The sequence below is a fragment of the Tachysurus fulvidraco genome, chromosome 26, assembly GCF_022655615.1.
Source record: "Tachysurus fulvidraco isolate hzauxx_2018 chromosome 26, HZAU_PFXX_2.0, whole genome shotgun sequence".
NCBI lineage: Eukaryota > Metazoa > Chordata > Actinopteri > Siluriformes > Bagridae > Tachysurus > Tachysurus fulvidraco.
In genome coordinates, this window is record NC_062543.1 from 8,056,760 (window position 1) to 8,082,209 (window position 25,450).

General features: G+C 39.0%; 1 protein-coding gene across 3 annotated transcripts in view; it reads right to left on the reverse strand.

Moving 5' to 3' along the window:
* The window catches only part of ubash3ba (ubiquitin associated and SH3 domain containing Ba), a 45,425-nt gene that overhangs the window by 17,715 nt on the left and 2,260 nt on the right, over positions 1-25,450 (reverse strand). For 2 of the 3 annotated variants that reach the window (XM_027165360.2, XM_027165361.2), the window contains exon 2: positions 71-124. In XM_027165360.2, the coding sequence (XP_027021161.1) occupies positions 71-124 (54 nt within the window). Of the gene's footprint in view, positions 1-70; positions 125-16,616; positions 16,723-25,450 lie in introns of those variants that run through there. The other variant, XM_047809211.1, reaches the window with a different exon arrangement.

A 25,450-nucleotide genomic window follows, 5' to 3' on the forward strand; every position in this document is an offset into this window, starting at 1 on the left:
CATCAGAAACAACCCTCTATGATGTGATCATTATTTTGAAAATCTGTTTCTGGGTTCTGAGATTACTCACCAGTCACAGGCCGCTTGTACATTTCTGCCACCGGTCGAAACCAGCGCTTTTAGCCTGAGGGGAGAGAGAGAGAGAGAAAGATAGGGAGAGAGGGAGAGAGAGAGAGAGAGAGAGAGAGAGAGAGAGAGAGAGAGAGAGAGAGAGAGAGAGAGAGAGAGAGAGAGATCAGTTCCATTCCTGTGCTGGTCACAAAATCAATAGTCTCTTTTCCGGAGGATGTTTATCAGAACACAAGTGCTCAGGAAGTTAAGATAAGATAACAGGCATACCTCATCTGAGTAAGAGTATGATACAAATCAAACATGAAGTCACCATCATCATCACACTGTCATATATATATATATATATATATATATATATATATATATATATATATATATATATATATATATATATATATATATATATATACACATATATAAAAAGAATTTATACTCTTCAATCTGTACTGAACACTCACTTCAAGGTTACCCTAATAAAACGATGCCATACAGTTTGTCCTTTAAAGTCGGACCCAGGGATTTTATTTTATTTATTATTAATGAAAGTCACATTTAATGAAAATACAATTAAACATCTATGTAGAAGTTAAATTCTGGTATGCAGTAGGCTCTGTACACAGGAGGAAAAAATAAATAATATAAACCACCAACATCCAAACAATCAGGACAAAGGCACCTTCATAGTTGCAGTAAGGGGTAAGTATCTCAGCTGAGATGCTCCGTACACATTATTGTGTTGATTTACAAGTATGTATGACTCATTTTTTGAATTGAATTGAATCATTTTAAGCTTTGCCAGGTCTCAAACTCCTGGCAGCAGAAAACAGGATTTGAACTGGAAATATCCTGGGATTTTGCAGAATTCATAATCAGCCCCTTTAGGATTTTGTGATTTGGGCCAAGACAAGTCATGTAATGTCATCTCAACACACATTCTGCCAAAGTTCACTGCAGTTCATGTGCATTGAGCTGCAGCTATAATAGAAAGTGTGTCTTCACTGGTAGGAGTTTAAAAGATAAACCCTGTGCTTGCAATTCAATAGTTTTCCATTTAAAAAAAGCACTAAAGTATATCACATTTGAATCGTACCTTCAAGCTTTTTTGGTAGCAACAATCACAAAAAACTGAATAATGTCTTATACTTGACCATCACATAAAACAATCCCCAAACTTAAAAAAAAAACAAGATAAAAAGTAAGTCGCTCTGGATAAGGGCTGTAAATGTAAATCTTCAGGGGCTCCGAAGTCTTAATAAGCCTCACAAAGCCACTGACTTTTTACATGAGACTTTTTCAAACCAAGCACTAAGTGTCATTGTTACCAAGCTTATTCATCTTGTGGTAATCCTCATCATCCTGGGATTCTCTACTGAGTTTTTGTTGCTTTTTTTTGCTTTGCTCTTGCCTTGCCTAATTCACACATTGTATGCCAATCACCTCAACATTACGGAAGTTTAAAAGGTTCAATTGTCTATTTGGAGTCATGCGACTACAGCATCAGCATCGTCCATTAATCTAGTTTGCAATCCAGAATAAAAGTCTAATCCAAAAAAAAAAGAAAAGAAAAGAAAAAAAAGACAGACAGAGCAAATACTATTATTTATTTATTTAGATATTTATTTGTCCAGACCAGATAAAAAGTTTCTTCTGAAGTAAAATCGCTAGAGTTTTTTTACGATTCACCTTAACGGTGTTATTTTTTTCTGACGGTCAATACTTCTGGACAGCAGTATATATGGAGTGTAGGACAGATGTAGTTTCACACATAAAGCAGACACGCGAACAAAGACAGATAAGGACTTCAGGTTTATTTACCTACAGTATACACAGAATATTTCTATAAAAAGGCTTAGATTTTTGTCCTAATCTGAAAATGAAACAGAACAGAAACATCAGTCACATTCTGCACTGTGACATTACAGGACATAGCTGACTCATATAGGAAAGCCAATCTCTGAAAAATGATCCAATTTCTAAGTTAACTGATCCAGGTGATTGGATTGGCTGAGCACAGGATTTTTATTTTATTTTTTATTTTTGGCTTTAAGCCGTTTTGTAGCAGTGAGCATTTCTGCTTGGGGGGGGGGGGGGGGGTTGATTTTGCTCTGAGTGATGTGAAGAGACTGCTGACCACAAAGGAAATGTGTCAGAGGGTTAAATCTTTTTCATAAACTCATGAAATGAGCTATAGTGTCTGAGTAGAGCATAGCAGGGTTTCTAAAAAGGGTATAATTAGGGCTGATGTGACACATATGGTCCACATTAGGGAGACCTATGCCTGACTAGACACTCACACGTGTGCTCTCACACACTCTTTTACACACGAGCACACACACAAGCACATACGGACACACAGAGAGACGGTTCGTGGTAGGCCATAGGGGAAGACGCAGCCAACACACACACACACACACACACACACACACACACATCATCATCATCATCATCATCATCATCATCATCTTTCTTTCAAGTCTTGGCAGATCCATAATTATAAGGGAAAAGGCAACATAAATATGAATCATACTTGAGCATGTGAACATATAAAGAGTACAGCCTAATTGTCTGTAATACTCTCCTGTGAAAGATAATCGTGCTTGTCTGGGCAGTATAATTGCATATAATCCAATAGGAGGTTTCTCTAAACTGCCCATTTGCTCACAAGTCAGCTGACACCGAGAGTCTTTTTCTCTTCCTCACTTGCAGCTTATAAAATTACAGCCTCAAATCTAATTAGTGTCTTTTTATAAAAGCTCTAAAAATCACGTAGGCTCACCAGTGCTCAGGGGAGCCAGAGCAGCAGCAGCTCTGTAGATAACGCTTACAGGACAGAATTACTGTGGGGAAAAATACATTTCCCAAGATGCACTGCAGGCAATCTAATGTTCATTGCACAACTGAACTATTTATATAATGTGGAAAGACTTGCAGGACTGAAACCTACAAAAACATACTCAAACTACTGTATACGACATTACACTACATTACCCAGAAATCCATAAAACATTGATTTGAACTACTCTACCCAGAATTCTACAGGAACACCCACATCCTGAACTACAACATCCAGAATTCACAATTCAGTCCAGAGCAGCATGAAGTGAAGGAGAATATGTAGTCCACCCCACCCAAGGAGCAGTAATCTGGAGTGGTAACATGAGCTTTAATGGCAAGAGAAAATAAGGCAGGCCAGGAATAAAACGATTTGGGAACACCACCGCTTAAAACTTGCATTGGTCTACATACACAACACACACACACACACACACACACACACACACACACACACACACACACACACACACACACACACACACACACACACACACACACACACACACACAACTTAACCCGATGCACAATATTCGTAGAACAAAAGACAGGAAATGTTTTGTAATCAGAATAACACACCACCCGCATTCAGATCGTTTCTCACCACAAATGAAAAAAAGAGTCAGTATACTGTAGAAGACTGGAAAAAACTTTACTGTATGTACTTTTACTTTTACTTGGACTGGATAATGTGAAGCTTTTAGCCTGCTCTCAGCCCAGCCTGGTGTCTGTCAGAAGTGCACCATGTTATTGATTTAATCACAAGCAATGTGCTCATTGACAGCAGGCAGAAATGCACGGTGAGTTATGATCATCAGCTCTTTTGTCCATGTGGTTCAATATGAGGATAGATGCAACATGATATGATCTCTAAGGTTATTACAAAAAAAAAAAAAAAAAAAAAAACATCTGCCCCCTTGTTAAAATGTCACATTTGGGATTCATGTCATATTTAAATGGTTTGCTGGATTCTTTTCATAAAAGAAAAAATGAACGTCATTTTTCTTAGCCTATTACATTAGTAGACTGGTTCGCTAGTTAACTACCTGACTTCTTAGTGGATTCTCTTTTTTTTTTACTGGGAAAATAATGTTTTTGTATTGAGATATTATTGTGACTAAACATACAGTGTACAAACACAATATTTTTAATGAAGAAATATACGACTAAAAAGATTCAGTTCAAGCTAAGCCACAAATTGCTATAATCAGACAATATTAAAAACTAAATGTTTTGAATAAACCAAGATCCCCAAAATATCTAAACTGTGTCTCACACACACACACACACACACACACACACAATCACACACTCATTTACACAGAAAATTTAGAGATGCAAATCAGCCTACAACAGATTTCTTTAGGAAATCTTTTTTATTTTAGGTTAGGAAGCTGGAGTAAGGCCCGGCTCTGAGGTTGTAACCGTCAGTAACCCTTCAGTAACAGGGGAAAAACTAGCTTCTTGTATCTTTCATAAAGTTTTACCATCAGATCTGTTAAATGAGTCTGGCTAAACCTTACAGGGAGCACAAACTCTCTCTGACATAGCCTTGAGTACATAAGCCAGTTTACTTTGACAAGGTCTCAGCTGTGCCTGTTTTCTTGGTGCCAAGTCAAAATCATTTAATATCATCTAAGGCTGTCGAATTCCATTCGTCTGCACTCTTGTGGATTTCGAGGACAGAATATCAAGATGTAACCAAGGTGGAACGGTGCTCAAGGACTATGGGTAGCATTCCTGTTATTTGTAGACTGGCTCTTTGTACGATATGAAGTGGAGCTCAGATACACACTAGAATATTCATTAAATACAAAGTAGAAACATAACTTGCAGACAAAATGCTTTGTTTACTGGTCAATCTGCATCTCTAGAGCCTCACCTCTGATCACAAGGTATGGGTAGTACAGATTTGAAGTACAGGCAATGGATGTGAGATTTCTCTGCAGGGTTTCTAAGCTTATTCTTCATGCGTCATGCTCTTTCCAATCTTCACCTGTCTATTTTTGGGGAATCTGTGCCCACTGTAGCTTCCAATTTCTCTTCTTCACTGGAAGGAGTGGAAACTTATGGTCTTCTGCTGTTGTCCATCCGCCTCATGGTTCAGCATCGTGTTCATTCTGAGATGCTTTTCTGCTCACCACTGGTGTAGAGAGTAGTCATGCGAGTTACCAAGTCACTAAGCTCGACCCAGTTTAGTCACTCTCCTCTGTCCTCTGTTCATCTTTCCACCTACAAAATTGTCGCTCAGTGACAGTTTATTTTTTCATGGTGTTCTGTTTAATTTCACTGCCAAGTTTAATTGTGTGTGAAAATGCCAGGAAATCAGCGGTTTCTAAAATACCAGACTCGAGGCAAGCTAGCCAGTATTAGTGTTTGCTAACTTGCTAGAAAAACATACGAAAAAGCAAAGAGGACAGATAAGACCGTTCAAATCAACACAACAATTTTCATATTTGCTAACCTATGACAAACTGTTGCTCCCACATATTTCAACAAGATAATACCCAAAAAAATCCCTATGTCTTAAATATTCAGAATGTTCAACTCTGAACACAATGAATGCTGCAATCGAGACACTATGAGCCAGCACTGATTGTGCAACTGCACATGATCTCCATTGATTCATTTTGTGTGGGCCTTTATTCAGACACTGTGGAAGCTTAGTCTGTATGTGTGCATGTGTGTCTGTGTGTGTGTATGCTGAAGCCACTCAGGTCAGAGTTCATGCTCAGTTGTTCTATATTTAGCCAGGCATTCGCCAACTCTCCCTCAAGCACATCGTTCCATGCTGCCTCAATGCATTCTGGGATGGATGTAACGCCCCTGATAGACGGCCATATGGCCAGATGTATAAAAACACACATTTTCAACCAAGTTTCCACCACTGAACTTTCACATACACAAATATGCACACGGTCAAAAACCTCATAGAAACATATAAACTATTACACATATGCAGTTACGAACACACACCTATAGTTTCACATGCGAGAACATGACATACAGCTAAGGTTGATTTTACAGCCACATATCAGCACATACTCCACCTTTCACACATTATAATACAGAAGCTACTGCTAGCAATGTTAACTGCTTATCACAGATTACAGAATGATATGTTTAAATTAAACCACTGATACATTGGATTTTTTTTTTATGGAACTGTCAAATACTCTTTTATTCTCTCTCTTGTCTAGTTTATAAATAAATATTATGCAAATCTAGAAATTCGACCCACTCCTGTGAATAAATTTCAACTTCTGAAGAAATATCACAAGTTGCTAAGCAATGTTGACACGACTTATGACCGAAGAACGCAGAGAACTTCAGTTAGCAGTTCATGCTAAGTATGATTAACCCTTTTTACCAGCACACTGGCTGTCGACTTATCTGATATTTTCGATCAGTATAAACAAATTCATTATTATAATACCACAAGTCTGATATAAAATTAGTCAGAGCTCTGTTGTCTTTCAGTCTGAGGCGTGGTTTTTTTCACTCTGTTGGGGTTGTTAGTGGTTGAAGAGAATAGCTATAAATGTTAGCGTTTGCGGCATCTCGGTACTGTGGCATACTTATGAAAAACTACAAAAGCACTGTCTACATTTATATGAGCTTTAAAACCACTGTGGTGGAGTGTAAGATGACAAAGAAATTCAGAAATATTTTACACGTACACCTTAAAAAGAGGTACAAATTCTTGGACTCTTGTTAAAAAAATTCAATTATTTTCAGTTATAAGAAAGATTTTTTTATGTCTTGCATTGAATTTCCTGTTGTTTACACTGATTATAAGATGCATATGTATGTTCATGCTTGGTCATGTGACATTAGTATGCACTGCCTAATTTTATGCTTGAACAGCTAGCATAAACGCCTGCTCCTGTTATGATTTCTATACCTGTCTGTAATATATTTTTTTAAAGAATCTACTGGTTTTATCCCAAAGTATAGCTAATTTAATCACCTAAACCAGACCATACCAGTCCAGAATAAAGCAGATACTGTTAAGGAATTAATGAATGTCGCAAAGACATTGCACAGAGCCGTGCCAGCAAAAGTAAACTGCCACATATGCTGCACAAAGAAAAGAAAGAAAACTCCACCCATTCCTGTGAATGTTCTGGTCCCACGGGTCGTGAAGGTTCCGATTCCAGATGCGCTTCATGAAGACACACAATGTGTGAAAGTGGAAGAACTCTAGTGACTCAGTCATGTAAATGTTATTCCTATAAAATTCTGATGAAGCACCATTCAGGTCAGCTGTGTGGCTCCTGTCTTCCTCACACCTAGCTTAGTCCTTAATAAGTATGGATTTGCCCCCCCCCTCCCTAACTGCCTGTGATCAAACCCCCCACTATGAAGTCTAGCTGCGTTTATTGGATTATACCAAATAAAGGGTATGTGTCCATACATCTAGCTGCCTCAGCACCATGTTATTACAGAAATTCAATAATACAAGCTACATTAAATTAGAAAGTTTTCTACGTAGTTGAAATGTGACAATGATGTTTCCAGTGATCTGGATCAGGGCAACAGAGTTTTATAGAGACCCCAACCATAAAACAAGATCAAAATACAGTAATCTGTTCGAATTAAGAAATGAAAAGAAATGAATGCTTGTTTACTTAATCTTCACGTATACTGGAAGACTATTCCTTTAAACTATACAACTAAAGCACGTGCACTATAAAGACGTTGCTGTATTGCGAATGATGCTAAGTGTTATGGCCATGGAATTAATGTGACTAATAGCTTGCTCCATATCGACACATTCATTAGGGGATTTACCAAGGACCTTAAAACTCAACAATGCGTGTTTGTGTGTGTGTAACAAGGAAAGAGTGAGCAACTATGGAGAGGCAGAATAGGCAGTCTCACACCACACCTGCCACCCACACAAACACTCAGACACACTGATCAAGATGTAATGTTTCCACTACACACAGATTTATGCTTACACTCCATATGAAGATACCTATAGACATCAAAAGAACCAGCACCACCTACACAGACACAGACACACAGACACAGACACACACACAGATACACACACAGACGCACAGACACACACACAGACGCACAGACACAGATGCAAACGCACAGACGCACACACAGACGCACACGCACAGACGCACACACACAGACGCACACACACAAACGCACACACACAGACGCACACACACAGATGCACACACACAGATGCAAACGCACAGACGCACACGCACAGACGACACGCACATGACTACACATTAAAATCAACATATTCAACCATGTGGAGAACTTCCGGTGCAAAAACAAGAACAACATGCTAATATATGTTCAGCTTTACCACAAACAGAACTTTATCAGAGTGTTGGTGTGTGTGGGCGTGTTTTACTATCCTGGTGGGGACTTTAAGTATAGGTTCAACAATAATAATAAAAGCAGCTTAAAAAATTATCGGATTGATTAATCCTTATGTCATTATAATGAAAAGTCTTCACAAAGATATTAAGACAGACATGTGTGTGTGTGTGTGTGTGTGTGTGTGTGTGTGTGTGTGTGTGTGTGTGTGTGTATTTGAGTCTCCCTCCCTTCCTCTCCAGTCAGAACTCCAAGCAGGAACTCAATGACTTATTTATAAACTGCATTTCCTGCCCATGCAGTTGGGAAGGAATAGAAGGCTGTACTTATGCATGTGTGCTTGTGTGTGTGTGTGTGTGTGTGTGTGTGTGTGTGTGTGTGTGTGCCTGCGTGTGTGTTTTCATTTAGCAGTGATACTCATGAACAGTTCATTTGCACTTGTTTTGCATTATTTTCTGTCATTTGCCCCAGGTTAAAAAAAAAAAAAATTAGATGCTGTCCTGCGTTTTTTTTTTTTTTTTTTTAAATGCAGAGAACAGGAGGTAGATTTTCTGTGGCTGACCACACAAGCTGTGTGTACTCGCTCGCTGTGTGTGTCCCCCGTCTCTTTCTCGGCCTGTCTGTCTGATTTTGGCAACCTCGAGAGGAGACACCTACTTCCTGTTTAGTGAGAACTAAATCAGCATGCAGCCTTTCTTAGATGCTCTCCCTCACAAGCGCACACACAGACGGATCTCCTCAAACCAACAACACTGCCCACATGTGGGTCAATGAAAGCTGATGATCTCTAAGAAGTATGTGTCATTCAAAAATGAACAAGCTTAAGTTTAAATGTCAATCAACTTCAACAAGCACTTGAAATGACCTATTTTTGTGAAACAAGTGAACTTCTCTTAGTGTGCCATCTTGTTTTATTTTGAGTCTTGCTTAGATTACGTCAACAACATTAGCTGTGCCCTCTGGCAGGTGGCTGCCAAATTATTATTCTTTTTTTCATCTGTCTGACCGCCAGGCCCCGTGTGTATTTGTGATGATCTTCCACTAAAGTCAATTAGCTCATCACTGGCGTCTTGCCGTTTGAGGACATTCATCTCAACAGGACTGAAGTGCTCTGTGAAGTTCTATTCAGCACACAGTGAGCAGAAACTGCACCTCATCGCTTTTCACCCTTAACGGCTTCTCTCTTATATTCCGCATTCCCCGCTGACTAAATGATTAAGTGTTTGGTGGTTTTCCTTAACAAATTCACCGTTTATTGTTGGACCTGCTAATTTAGCTGGATTTCCATTTATATCTCACCTCTTCTGTTGTAAAGTCGATATGCAGTCACACAATATTCAGGGTTGGATTGCCTTTAGCACAATAGCTTAGAGATTAGCATTTCTGCCTTGCATCTGGGGTTGGAAGGTTACCTCTGGGTACTTCAGATTTTCCTTTAGTCCAGTTTCTTCCCTTAGCCCAAAGTGAGGCATTGTAGGCTGCATGGTTTGCCTCTGCTGAGGGACAGAGTGGCTTAATACTTAGCACCTCTGGGGTTGGGGGCTTCCTCTGGGTACTCTAGTTTCTTTCTTTAGTATAAAGACAAGCATTTCTGTAGTGCCTTTGCAATTGTTACCTGTAATAGATAACCACCCCATCCAGGGTGTCCCCAACATTGTGCCCCAAGTCCTCTGGGATAGCCTCAGGCTCCCCTGTGTAGGATACGTAGTAAAAGAGAATGGATGGATAAATAGATGGACAGGTGAACAGATGGGTAGCTGTACTTCTATACCAAGTGGGTAACCATGAATAATCATGCTACAAAACCCTCCCTTATGAAACCAGTGTCTGAATCTCATGGAAGGTGAAGGCAAACACCAAATATGTGTGCAGTGCCTCAGAACTGGCCATCTCATTGACGTTATCTTACTCTGATATCCCATGTGCAGCAACAGACTACAGTTCTCAGGCAATCCAGTCAAGAGTGTGTGAGTGAATGTTGCGCAGACCCTTGTGTAAAACCCTTAACTGCATCCTGAGAACTAGTCCAGCAACTAGACTTTATATCCAGGTTAGCTATTAGTTTTACAAGCAGTTGCAGTCCAATGATCTTGCACATTGCACATCACAGTGAGAACTCGCTGTCTGATGGTAGCTACAAGACAAGCTTGTTAAGTTAAGCAAGTTCACCTGGTACTTGTTAAATATCCACAGTAAAGTTATATTATTGTCATGACACTTTTTGTAATTGTGAGTCGTGTATAATTGTCTTCATCCCAAACGAGGTTGATCACAATCCCCTTTTCTCATGATGCTATCAATTTTCTGAGGTCCACCAGTCCCTGTTCAAGAAAAACAACTAGAGACATCATGCTGCCTCCACCATGCTTCACAGTCGGGATGGTGGTCTTCGAAACGAAGGCCTCACCATTTTCACCCTTTCCACTGAGACTCTCTTAATAGTCCTAGAAATGCCTAGGATGGCATTGAATGGCATTCAATGGCATCCATTGAATATGTTGTTATCTTGGGGTTCAGATTAAACTTAAGTTTGCTCATTCAGAGGCATCATTTGGCACGTCTTTCAAGAATAATATAGTATTTATGCTAATTTTAAATTCCTTGGACCGGATACACATTTTTTGTATGGATGTTCATGGTACCTTCAGTTGTACACTCATAATGAGGAACTGGACTTGTTGAGTTGTTTAGATTTTCCGATGGTAACAAAGGCATTTAACTATTAATTATGATAACTGGCCAATCGGCAGCTTCTAAAAAGTCACTGATGCCCCGATTAACTCAATAAGAGAAATGTGTGGTATTATGAGCATTTAGCTTAGTTGTGAGTACGTAACATTTTTCCTTCAGCTGTAAGAAGAGTAAAACAGGTTGTATTGTCATACTGTATACAAATAATTCACTTTGCTGTAGATATACTGTAGATACTTTAGCAGAATTGAAGAGAGTATCATACTGCAGATACTGCAACAAGGTGCATAAAAGCACTGGAGAAATAGAAGATCTAATTAGTGTGTGTTACATTGAGAAGATCCCACTGAGCTTTCCTTTTTTTTGTAGGTATTAAATGGCAGCAATATCCAACGACAGAATGAACTTATATAGTTACATTCATTACATGTGTGCTACATTGCAGCCAAAACTGAACATCGGATGATTGGCTAAATTCGGAGTTTACAATCAATTTCATGCCAGACTATTTCTGAAAAAAGTCATTCATTGTTTTCTACAGAAACATAAAAATAAACATGGAAATAGAAGAATCTCCATTCTTCTTTTTTCGGCCCAGCAAAAACTTGTCTCTTTTTTTTCTCACACCCACTCACATTCTCTCTCTTTTTCTTTCTCGCTCACACATACACACATACGCATATGCACGCACACAACCACACACTCACACTGCTCTCCATATTTCTCTTCTCGTGCCATTTCTTGCCTACAGAGAAAGTCAGCATGTGCCATCTCTGAGCGCTTGGCACCAGCTCGCTCCTGACTCCAGTTAACACCACATATTAATTGCTAGTCTCTTATGAAGAGACCTTCTCGCTGTCACATGCAAACTGTCGAACAATTCTCTCTTTTCTCTATTTAATTCATTATGTTTTCAGAGCAAACACTGCTGGGGTGGGGTGGAGCTACAGAGGGGTTTACTGAACCAAATGACCAAAATTGGCAATCTTTCCAAACCCATCCCATGACTAACAAATCTAAAAATCCTACATTGTAATATAGTATATGCAGCTATTAAAGTCTCAGATATGGTAGTGTAATCATTACAATAGAAACATTTGGTAGCAAATGTTCCAGTAACAATAATAATGCAACTGCAAATATTCAATTAAAAGCTAGCATGAAATAAAAAAAAAAAAAAAGACTATAAACAAATGTATTAAAAGAGACAGTAGTACTTATTGGCCAAAAAAAAAAATGCTGTGTGTGTGTGTACGTGTACATGTGCGTGTGTACTTTTTATTTCCTGTACAAACAGAAGACAGAAGTACACAGAATCTGCACATTACATCTACCGAACTCCAGCAGGCTAGCAAAATGACCTTATTTTTCATAACTAGTGAGCATTAACTAGGCTAATAACACCACTTTAGAAAAAAACAGGTTCTCCTAAATAAACAAATGTATGTAAGATGATGAAAGACGTATGATGTAAGCTCTATTGTACACTGCAGCCTTCTGCTAGAACAATTAACTCCTGAACATACAATACAAACAATTTTCACTGGTAGGCACAATCCAGTGCTTCAACCAAACTGGTAACATTTTGCCAGCTAAATCAAAAGAATGAGAGGTAGAGGGAGAGAGAGGAGAGAGAGAACAGAGTTTTGCAGCATACAAGCTGAATCTTATTAACATTTTATATTAAATATCCTGAGTTTACTATCCAGTAATAATGCTTTCACACCTATAGTGATAAAGCGAGAGCTCATTCATATTCGGTGAGAGCTGGACGACTTCAGTAGACCTGGGAAAAAGTACCATTGGTGGTTAAACGCTGGCGTGTCAGAAAACGTGACAAATTAGAGAAGGAAAATATGGAGTGCAGATAGTTGGCTAACAGCACTCACTGCTTCTTCTTCATCTCGTATATAATATGATGCACATATACACGTCTGAATTTACGACACAAAAGCTACCTACAAAATGTTTCATTTTAGCACCAAGAAAACTGATTTGGAATGCTAGCTCCTACCCACTAAGAAACTTTGTTACTATGGCAACCAGTGGCATACATGCTAGCTGAATAGAACATATGTTGATGATGTCCAACCATCACGGGCTAAGCTGCTCAGACAACAGGAACATGAACTCATCTACTGAATCGTTGAAAAGAATAAAAGATTTGAAAATTTTTGTGCAACGATACGACGGATTACTCAGCCATCTGCAGCCTCTTCGTTCAGGCACCCTAGTGGTGTAGATGCTGGAATCTCCAGTCTGACTATTGTGAAACAACATACCTATGAGCTCAACAAAAGCAGCAGGTCATCTTTCAAATTTCCTATCCGCTTAAGAAATCGGAGTTTCGTTAATTTTCATGTCGCTTTCGAAACCGTTCACAGCCACAACATACTTTTGTGTGTGTGTGGGGGGGGGGGGGGGGGATAATTCTAGTTCATTTGGTTTATTTATTGAAATTAAACATTTCCTTTTCTTCCGTTAAAGGGTTTAGTATCTGGTTTGCACCATTTACATTTTATGACAGTAAAAATTTAATTAAATGAGTAAAGAAACAGGAAATTCCCCTATTTTACCATCTAAACAAAAGATAAACTTGCTCGGCTCTTCACAGGAGCTGAAAACAAAACCACAAATATTTATCTGTAACTTTCTTCTTCTGGCATCATGAGTTTACATGAATTTTACCAAGACCTGAAGAATTTCAGCTCGCACCCTTCATTTTTTCAGAACAGCTATGTTTTTGGCGTAAATTTATAAGCTTGTTAAAAATACTGACAGCATTTTTTTGATCGAAGATAGAATTCTGCATTAATCAGAATTCCCCAGGAAATAGATTTCAATAAAGGTAAATCCCTGTGATTAAATTTATCACAAAAGATTGTTGGATAAGGCAGTAAGTTTAGAAATGGTATCTCCAATAGTAATAAGAACGCGATTAAAGCAGAACTGAAGCAGATGATGTTGTATCAGGTACTAACACACACTACTTTCCTACACGAAAAGGTCACAAGTATATGAAGCAACTTGTGGCAACACCCTAGTCTAAAATGATGTGTGATTACGAATGAATCTCCAGCCCATCAGGAGAGAAACACGTCAGGATGAGGATCTGTAGTGTAATCTTCAACATATTATTTAAGAAATGAAAATCAATTGCCTTGAGGCGATAAAAAGTTGACTCGTACGTGCCTTGACTCGACTCCTTCCTTCTCAAAAGAGAACACAAAAAGTCAGCAAAATGTTTCCCACAGCTATATTTTCCTTTCCTCCGTCGCTGGGTGTTAAATGGTAAATTGTAACCTTTAAAAGCTTTCATTTTCGATAATTGTTTCTTATTTATTTAATAAAAATTATATATTCATTTAAAAATTATATAATAATAAATAACTCTAAAAAATATAAAAAGTAATAAATAAATATATTGATGAATTCACATAAATCATATTTAAATTAAATAAAAAAGAAGCCATCTAAAATCCAAAATAAAATTTAAAACAATAAAAAATAAAGAAATAAAATGATTTCCTGAATAAGTTAAAAATAAAACGCAATCTGAAAATACCACCTTGAGTAAATAATAAAATCAAATATGTTGATTAAAATAGAACAAAAATTCTAAGAACTTTTCTGCCTAAACACAGCAGAAGGATAACTAGCACTTGACTATGTTATGTTTGTTATATTTCTATAGATCTATCTAATGTTTTATTGGGTTCTGTATGTCATTTCACTCAAAATAGTAAGATAGATTTATTTCAATTCAATAATTGAAAGGAGGATAACGTTTGATACACAGATCTAACATTCCATACACATGCAAGTGATAAAACCTAAATCTGTATTACTGCAGCAAAAAAATACTTTTCTATCTGTTAGTTCCGTAGTGGTTTAAATGAAGTCAATTTTGAAATTTGTATTCAATAATCAGCAAACTTCTGCTACGTAAACAAAACATGACCCGAGATGACCGACACGCACGTGTCATGGGTGTTCCTGTCAACGATCTCTAGTAGTAAAAAATTTCCTAACCATTGTATGATTTTTGTATACAGTGAAATCTTTAATCTCTCTCCTTTTTTTTTTTTTTTTTGTTTATTTGAACACGTTTTGCATGGAGAGGTGTATAAAGATGCTTGAGGAAATCCCCGCCAAAACCTGAAACCAAAACACAAGCAAGCATTTGTCACATTTAAAATGCAGAACCATAAAAACAATAGCTTCCTAGAACAGGTCGGGCATACGTAACGTACAGCCATGTGACCCGATGATGATGATGAAGAGCGTTTATGGTCATCTGACCTGCTATAGGGAATAACATAGTGGTCACCCACAACCATCTGTTTATAGATAGATAGATAGATAGATAGATAGATAGATAGATAGATAGATAGATAGATAGATAGATAGATAGATAGATAGATAGATAGATAGATAGATAGATAGATAGATAGATAGATAGATAGATAGATAGATGGATAGTTCAAGTTTTTTTTTTGTTCTAAATAAACATATATGCAACAAACAGGAAGGAAGTGCTAGTTGAAGTGTTTCATGAATAAGTAGGTTTTCAACGCCAACCTAAAACTGCTTAGTTTTGCATGACAGAGTTTACTTTTAGTTTATCCTACGCAAAAATGATCTGAGAGCACATTACACAGAGGCTTATTAGACCATATGAACACTTTTTATTCTATTTATCTTTATTTAAATGTCCAGTGTAAATTTATGGAATACCTTTCCATCGATGAAATATACATTCATCTGGTTGTTTTGTGAGTGGATGCGTGTACATGCATGTGTGTATGTCAGAGTGTCAGCGCTAATCTCCAACTTGGCGCTCAGCACGTATGGGTTTCTTTAAGTCGCAGCAGCTCTGGTGCACTTGAAAGGTCACAAACCACTTCCTCAGACAGGCCACTTCCTCTCAGCGGACAAACTGCTGCGAGTGTATAGGGAGCCTGGTAGCGTAGGAGGACTGCTTGTGTGTATGCAGTGCATGTGTGTGTGTTATTGAGCACAAGAAATCAAGTTCTTTTGCTCAATAACACACGTGTATAGAGTGTGTATGCAGTGTGTGTGTGTTATTGAGCACAAGAAATCAAGTTCTTTCTTTTTCTCATTACCATGTAGGAAAACACCAAATTATTAATATCTCACTGACAGCATGTTTTAATGGAAAAAAAATGTTGCAACAGAGAGTTAATTTTGGCATCATTTCAAGTCGGACTAGTTGAATCGCACGCACGTATTGAGTGGTTTATCATCTTCACTGATGACGAACCTTGATAAGTTTTTGAAGAAGTACACATGGTGTGAAATTGCTAAAAGGATCACAAAACAAGAAGCTCTGAAATACAAGTGTGACAAGGGAACGGCCTACAGATTAGGCGGCTCAGCATGACGCTGCTACACAGAGCCTATCGAACTATGATCTCCTCTGGGTCATCATTTTAAATTCATTCAATCATTAAACCCACAGAGTTATATTTCTGAAACATTTTTAGACCTTACGGTTAAGGCTATGTCTTCAGCCAGGACTACGGTTTGTATGTTTCTTCACATGAGACGAAATCCATTAAATCTAAACGCCCTCGTTAAATTTAACCTCGGCTTTCATTTTCAGTTCTGCGTTCAGCTACTAATAAAAAATAATGTGCATTCATGCTCACTTCGATTGAAGGAGTTTTTCCGTTCCATCTTTCGTCAAGAAATAAGTTTTTTTATTTGCTGCGTTTTGCTGCTAATTTACATCAGCGGTGCAGCAGCGTTCACACAGTGTTTCTCCACGTCCAGGCGGCATTCTCACACGACTCTTTCGACACAACTGCCTCTTACGTCTAGTGAATCAGGCTGCAACCGGAAGGTCAGGACAGCCTCTATCAGTTCGAGTAAATGATTAATATAAAACTGCAGTACATCTGGTTGTATTTCCTTGTATGACTGAGGCATGCACTGATAATAGTTAACTATCTGCCACATGTTTGATGTGTGATTTTATACAGATATTAAATCTATGGTTTTAATTATTTCTATAAAATAACTCGATATAATAAAACATAATAATATGTCCAGTATTTCTTATTAAATGATTAAAATAATCCAACCATTTTTAGAAATTTCAACTCTGAAACCTCGCCGTCTTGTTACATCTGCGGTCGTTCTTGCTGCTTTTTAGAATTTAATTTGACAATGTAATTTAAAGTCCATAAATAAATAACTTTGACAATATTTTTGTCAAAAAAATATTTAAGATATAGTTAAGTGTGTATGTGTGTGTATATGTATGCGTAAGTAAGTGTGTATGTGTATGTATGTAAACGTATGTATGCATATGTATGTGTTTTTATGTGTGTGTGTGTATATGAATGCATGTGTGTGCATGTATTTTTTTGTGTGCGCATGTATGTGTGTGTGTGTGTGTGTGTGTGTGTATTGACTTGTATTTTGCACCTTTAAACAGAAACCTCACCAAACACAAAGCATTTTTGCTACTTAGTTCATGTGAAGCAGACAGAAATCCACGGTTAAATCAGCGAATCAGCTTGCAGGGTTTTTGCATGTTTTGGAAACTGAAATAAAATTCTAATTATGCAGTCTTACGGAACGTGAAAAATGAAGGAAATGTTTTAGTCCTGTTTGGCAGCTTCCATATGGTAAATGCCTACAAGACTTGTTTTTCTAATGAGAAAGTCACACCAAGAATGATGTGCACAAGGCATGAGGGCTCGCTGAATGGTTTGACGATAAAATGATGTAAATCTTGTGTGAATATTCTCACAGTCACCATGATCTTAACCAAGGTGAACATCTGTGAATAAATTTCAGACTGGTCGTGTTGGGTGACTCTCTCCACCATCAACATCACATCATCAAAAGACACGTGTTGTGCGTTTTAGAAGAATGGTGATCATCTATCCAGCAAATCGTCCATCTGTACTTCTAGTGCAGTTCCAGAGACAATGGATGTATATTCTGTGGTAATATATACACAGACAGACACAGACACACAACAAACAGTCAGACACACACCAAACAAACAACAGACACACACACACACACACACACATATATACAGTATATGTGCAGACATGGACAGACATACACAGACACACACAGACACGCACAAACAGACACGCACACATGACACACACACAAACAGACAGACACACACACACAGACACAGACAGAGAGTCTGTTTTTTTTACTGTACACTTTTTTCCTTTAAAAAGTGACGTGACATACGGCTAAGTACGGTGACCCATACTCAGAATTTGTTCTCTGCATTTGACCAAAGTGCACACACACAGTAGTGAACATACATACCATGAACACACCCCCGCAGCAGTGGGCAGCCATTTATGCAGCGGCGCCCGGGGAGCAGTTGGGGGGTTCGGTGCCTTGCTCAAGGGCACCTCAGTCGTGGCCGGCCCGAGATTCGAACCCAGGGTTAGGGTTCGAGTCAGACTTAGGGTTATGAGTCAGACTCTCAGGGTTACGAGTCAGACTCTCTAACCAGGCTACTCTCTTAGGGTCTCTAACCATTAGGCCACGACTTCCCCCTTTACATGCTTGCTTACTCAAGTACATAATGAACACCCACATACCTCATGTCTTCTGTATTAGTCCTGCTTTGGATTTCCCACTTCCCCATATACTTCCTCTGAACACGTCATGTGATAAAGACACATCAGCTGTCTCACTATTAACCAGATCAACCAGGAGAAATAAACGAGGCTGAAAGAGCATAAATCTTTAAAGCCCCAGAACAGATAGTACTGAGACGCGTAGACGCCACAGCACCTGAATTTACACACAGGGTTTAAACATTTAAACAAATTCATGTAGAAATAGTTTAAAAAATTGTTTAAGACACCAGCTGGATCCTTCTTGGAGAAGACAATCCCATAATTCAACATAAGAATTAGACTACAATTTCAAATCCCCCCCATATATTTTTCTGTACCGCTGATGCTACAGAGAGCTGCAGGGAAACTGGAGACTGTTCCAGGAGACTCAGTATAGGCGAAATCAGGAGGACACCATAGACAGAGTGCCAACACATAAAAGGGCACAATAACACACACACACACACACACACACTCACTCACTCTTGCACAGATACGCAGATACACATGCAGATACGCGCACACACGCCGACACAGACTCACGCGCACACACGCCGACACAGACTCACGCGCACACACGCCGACACAGACTCACGCGCACACACGCCGACACAGACTCACGCGCACACACGCCGACACAGACTCACGCGCACACACGCCGACAGACTCACGCGCACACACGCCGACAGACTCACGCGCACACACGCCGACACAGACTCACGCGCACACACGCCGACACAGACTCACGCGCACACACGCCGACACAGACTCACGCGCACACACGCCGACACAGACTCACGCGCACACACAGACTCACGCGCACACACGCCGACACAGACTCACGCGCACACACGCCGACACAGACTCACGCGCACACACGCCGACAGACTCACGCGCACACACGCCGACACAGACTCACGCGCACACACGCCGACACAGACTCACGCGCACACACGCCGACACAGACTCACGCGCACACACAGACTCACGCGCACACACGCCGACACAGACTCACGCGCACACACAGACTCACGCGCACACACGCCGACACAGACTCACGCGCACACACAGACTCACGCGCACACACGCCGACACAGACTCACGCGCACACACAGACTCACACGCACACACGCCGACACAGACTCACGCGCACACACGCCGACACAGACTCACGCGCACACACGCCGACACAGACTCACGCGCACACACGCCGACACAGACTCACGCGCACACACAGACTCACACGCACACACGCCGACACAGACTCACGCCGACGCACACTTTAGAGATGCCAATAATGCTGAAATACACATCTTCAGACTGGCAGATTAAAGTGGATTTCCTGGAGGAAACCCCCAAGCCCTTTCATTTAAACTAAGCTAAAAGGGAAACAGAAACTTCAGAGTTTCAAGCCTCAGGATTGTAATGTTGCTAAAGACAAATAAATAACACAAATGCTAAGAATCTAAAGCACCAGTTTTCTTCTCTTCTCTTTTTTGCCAGTTCACCAGTTGATCATATTTTACATCCTCCAGCAGAGTTTCATGATGCATTGATGATGAATATATTACGATGTCCAATGTTCTAATGCCATAGATTAATAGTAGACAAACCCATTGCCTGTGGGAGAAGGTACAGTAAAGACTGCACGCTAAATGTACTCAGACTAAAACCCTTTCTACAACCCTTTCTTAAACCCTTTCTACAGTTAACTGCACGTTGTTTGATACCCCACCCTCAGAAAGGTCTCTTCCTACTTCCCAGGGCTCCCAAAGGAATTCTGAACAATCCTACCTGCTCTAGCACTTGATTCTTTTAACCTTTAAATCTAAATAAAATGTTAACACTGTGATATAGTGAATCTCATCATAGCCAGCACCTAGAAGCTGCTCACTAAGGTGTAAGCAGAGCTCTGCTGATGGACAGGAGCTTCTCCGCTGTGCACAGCCAACACTTTTTGGCTTGATTAGATCAGATTCATGCAAGCAATTTAAATAAAATGTCACCGGAAAATTTTACAGGCCTACTCAGGCAAGGAGCAGAGTACAGTCAGGCTTTCTGACTTATGTAACACATTTAAATGAAATAACTGAGCCGTTTCTAAACTAATCTCAAGGCTTACTCACAGTTTCCTTGAACTCTCACATGAGCATGTTCTTCTCAAAATTTGTGTAACTGCCCGTCCCGGTACAGGAAAATTGGTGTTTTTAATGTTTGGGTGTGTGCGTTTCTTAAAATGTGTACATACGCTGACCTTTTCCACATTTTGGTTATGAAAAGACTTTATTTCCACTGCACATGAATAACGGTGACTTCACCGCGACCTCATGACATCAGTACAATGTGGTTGTAGTGTCTCGTAGCATGTTCTCAGGAGAGAAAAGATCACGATGTGTGCGACGACCAGTGAAGTGGAGAAGAGGAATGATCTGAGGTTTAAAAATTAATTTGAACAAAACATCCATAAGGTTGGACAAACGACTAAACTGGCCACCCAATAAAAGCAGTCCAGTTAATTACTGTTTTTTCAGTTTTTTTCACATCTGAACATCTTTTCTTTGATGCCGAGTATAATATGCTACGGTGGATTTAATTCTTTTCACCAGTACACTGGTGTTCCGTTTCACATGCCGGATTTCTCAAATTGTCTCAAAAATGAATTTTAGTGGTTGGAAATAAACGCCTACAGGTTTGATATCCCCATTTACTTCAAAGATAGAAACATGTGTGTTCATCTTTTTCCTGTTTCCCTATGAATATTTCCTAGTAGACGGCTCATTCTTACATACATGTACATGTCTGTTAAGCATCGATATGGATTTGACATGACAAAGAAATTCAATGCTGAACACGGACATAAAAAGCAGGCACTCTCACAACAGTACACAGAGTTAAGCACTACTTCTTGTTATTATTCACTTGTTAAATGACAGCATCCGGGTTCATCTCGCAGCAGATAGCAGGCAAATATTTATTCGGGCTGTTATTATGATGTATTACTCGGTGAAATTATTCAATTAAAATAAAAATATATGAATTATAATCACATCCATTTTAACTTTTGTCTAAAAATAAATAAATAAACAAACAAACAAATAAATAAATAAAATGGCGTGCTACAAAATGAAGATTAAACAAAGGAACTAAATAGAAAGAAAAAAAATAAGAATGTGAATCTATTTAAAAAAAAAAAAAGACTCCAATAAGTCACTTGTATTTTCACGACCCCATTTACACCTTATTTGATGCATTTTATTTCTAGGCTGTATCATGATCAGTGTTTAACCCAAAGCATTTTCTCTTCAAGATAAAAATGTGAATTTGACTATCATCTGATCTCTGTATTGCGTGTAAAATGCAAATGTGTTCATTTCACTACATAATCAACTTCCTGTGTTGTTCCTGGTTTCCAGCTGTTTCAAACAAAATATGCACATCATCATCATCATCATCAAAGACCACAAGTTTGCATGCTGTTTTTAATTTCCTTGAATAACATGTTGGAGTATGTGTGAGGAGTGGTTTCGGTTGTGCTACAGGCAAAATATTTTTAGAAAAGTTTGTTTAAACGCCTCCCTATCTTCTAAAACAAGTCTGTCTCTTAAGCCAAACACGACAATCAAAACACTTCCCAATACATCACGTCTACATTACATTTTAAATCACATTTAATCCACAACTGTACCTATAAGAAAATTAAAAAGACATGCAAACATAAAACAACTGAAAACATCAAAGAAGACAAGAAGTCAGTGGTTAAAAGTAATGAGCTGCTTCACTCCAATTTCAATCCAGCTTTAATCAGAGGCACGTTAAACTGCTCTAAATGGGGTCTCGGATCTCACTGAAGTGGTTTGAATGACTTGATTTAAATAGGTTTGAAAAGTGTAACACCTTTAAACCTGATATGTTTATGTGAATATTTAAATTTGGAAATAATTCTGATACTTAAACTGCATTTAATAGGGTCATATATATCACTGTATCACTGACAACAGGACACACACACACACACACACAGCAGAATAATAATAATAATAGCAGGCTGAATGTGGTGTACAGCATAAATCTGTGTGTTAAATAAGTTCATGTGCTTTAAGTCGTCTGCTGATTAAGATGACTTTTTGAGGAAGTGTGCATTACATTAGGAATAAAAGTTTAACAACAGAATGAAGTAAGCCCAACACTAGAGAGTGTTGGAAGCTAAATATGTGACACTGTTCATACACACACATTATACAGTATACACACACATTAGCAGCATTAAATCCTGTAAGCTGGGAGGAAAGCCCAAGTCAACTCCTTGAACTCTTTGTCATGTTCCTCAAACCATTCCTGAACAGTGTTTGCAGTGATGTACTATCCTGCTGAAAGGGAACACTGTTGCCATGAAGCGGTGTACTTGGTGTGCGATATGAATGCCAGGACTGAAGATTTCCCAGCAGAACATTGCCCAATGCTTCACACTGCCTCCGCTGGCTTTCCTTCTTCCCACAATGTGTCCTGGTGCCATCTATCAGACCAGACGTGCTATCCTTCACTCTCACACGCATCAATGCACCTCAGGCATCCATGACCCTGTCGCTCTTTCACCAGTTGTCTTTCCTTGAACACCTTTGGTAGTTACAAAGTTCTACCTTGGTAGAAACTTTCAAGGCAAGTTATTCTTAAAAAAGCAAACGAAACAATCAAAATTGATATCTCTACAAACATCTGAAATGATGTCTGGAAACTAAACAAGAGCTGATAAAACACACCTATCCAGGTGCTGATTTTGTGCAATGGCATTATAATCCAAAAACTAACCAACAACTCATCCTCATCATCCTTATCATCAACTGTGGTCTGAAATAAAATGACAACAAGAAGCAAGATGCAACTAAAGATTAAACCAAGACAAGTGTGTGTTTGTAGTGATTTTGATAAATGACCAAACACTTCCTCACTGACAGTAACATAATGGTGTGTTCATGGTTTGTTAGAGATGGCAACTTCCTCTGGTGAGGATAAAGATGGAGTGGCTTTGAAAGAGACAACTGCGTTTCAACGTTTTTTGAGGCTAAGGCACTTTTGGGAGTTTAGTTAACCTTAAAAGATTTTACCCAGAAGGAATTTAAATCGTCAGTGCATTCATAAACCAGCTATATATTCATATACTCATCTCTTGCTCTTCAAAGATAACTAGCAAGCTAATTAGCAAACGTGCTAATGAGAATTTTAATGCCAAAAGGTGTCACAACTTTTTCTGCGGAATAATACTGGGGTCGATCTGAGTAGTCATTAATTTAGCATAGTCATTTAAATTGTGAATCTCCACACAAACAATGCATCTAGCTAATGATGGAACCAGTTACCCCACAGCCCACTGCACCACTGTGCACCTGACATGAGGTTTAAACATGTACAGCTCGTTTTAAAACATTTCCACAACATCTTCATCAACTTATTACAGACTTAATATACAATAATAGTCAACAATACTACAATACTAATAGTCAACAAAAATACAAAATGGATAGATCACATTCAAGGACTCCTTCAGTGTTTCATCACTCAGAAGCTAGTGAACTCAGAAGCTAGCTAAGCTAACTAGCATTTCACAACCTCCACAGTTAAATAAACAGCTATTTACTATTTTAACATCTTAATACTGAATGCCACAGTCGATCGTATCAGCAAATCAGCACGTCCCAGTCATGAATGAGGAAAGATGTATATAGCTGTGTGGGCGCGGATGTTTATCAACTAGCATTTCACCCGATTGGACTGTTTGTGTGATTCATAACACCCAAACTTGGTAATATTTGTAGTTTTTTCGACTATTAACCTCAGGGAAATACTTAATCTGCGGTCTGAAAATGACTAATCTAAAATAAAATGTGAAGATGACTAATTTCACTAATATGCCCTTTTATGGTAAATCCCCTATAGATTTAGGGCTTCGATCTGTATGTGTAAGTCATCGTATGAACCTATCTATGAATATGAACGATACAACCAGAAAGAATATAGGATATAGATCACTTAATAAAAATGGACTACAAAAATTAACACAAAATGTATAAGAAAAAATAATACTGTATTTGAAATTTCACAGAATTTCTGGCCACAAGAATCACACAAATCCTGAAGGGACTGTTCAAGATCAATTTACTGTTGCTTTTCTCTTCTTCTTCTTATTATGCTTCATTTCAGTAAGAAAAATTATTCATTCATTCATTCATTTTCTACCACTTATCCGAACTACCTCGGATCACGGGAAGCCTGTGCCTATCTCAGGCGTTATCGGGCATCAAGACAGGATACACCCTGGACGGAGTGCCAACCCATCGCATTCACTCACACAATCACACACTACGGAACAATTTTCCAGAGATGCCAATCAACCTACCATGCATGTCTTTGGACCAGGGGAGGAAACCGGAGTACCCGGAGGAAACCTCCGAGGCACGGGGAGAACATTCAAATTCCACACACACAAGGCGGAGGCGGGAATCAAACCCCCAACCCTGGAGGTGTGAGGCAAACGTGCTAACCACTAAGCCACCGTGCCCCCAATACGAAAAAATTAATTGAATAATAATTATTCTTATTGTGCTTCATGTCATTCTTGGTAAATGATTCCTCACAGGTACAGAACTTTCTAACTGGGATGCATTCATTCATTCATTCATTCATTTTTGCTTTCCTACATGACACACAATCCTGTTCATTGTGCTTCATCTTTACCAAACAATCCCAATGCGGCAGCGCTATAATCCTTTAGTATGTCCAGCTCTCTCATGTCCTCATCGGTACACGGTTTAACTTATAGGCGAATAGAACACACAACCACAAACTTCTCACAGGAATCAGAAAAGTGGCCATTGCACACATGT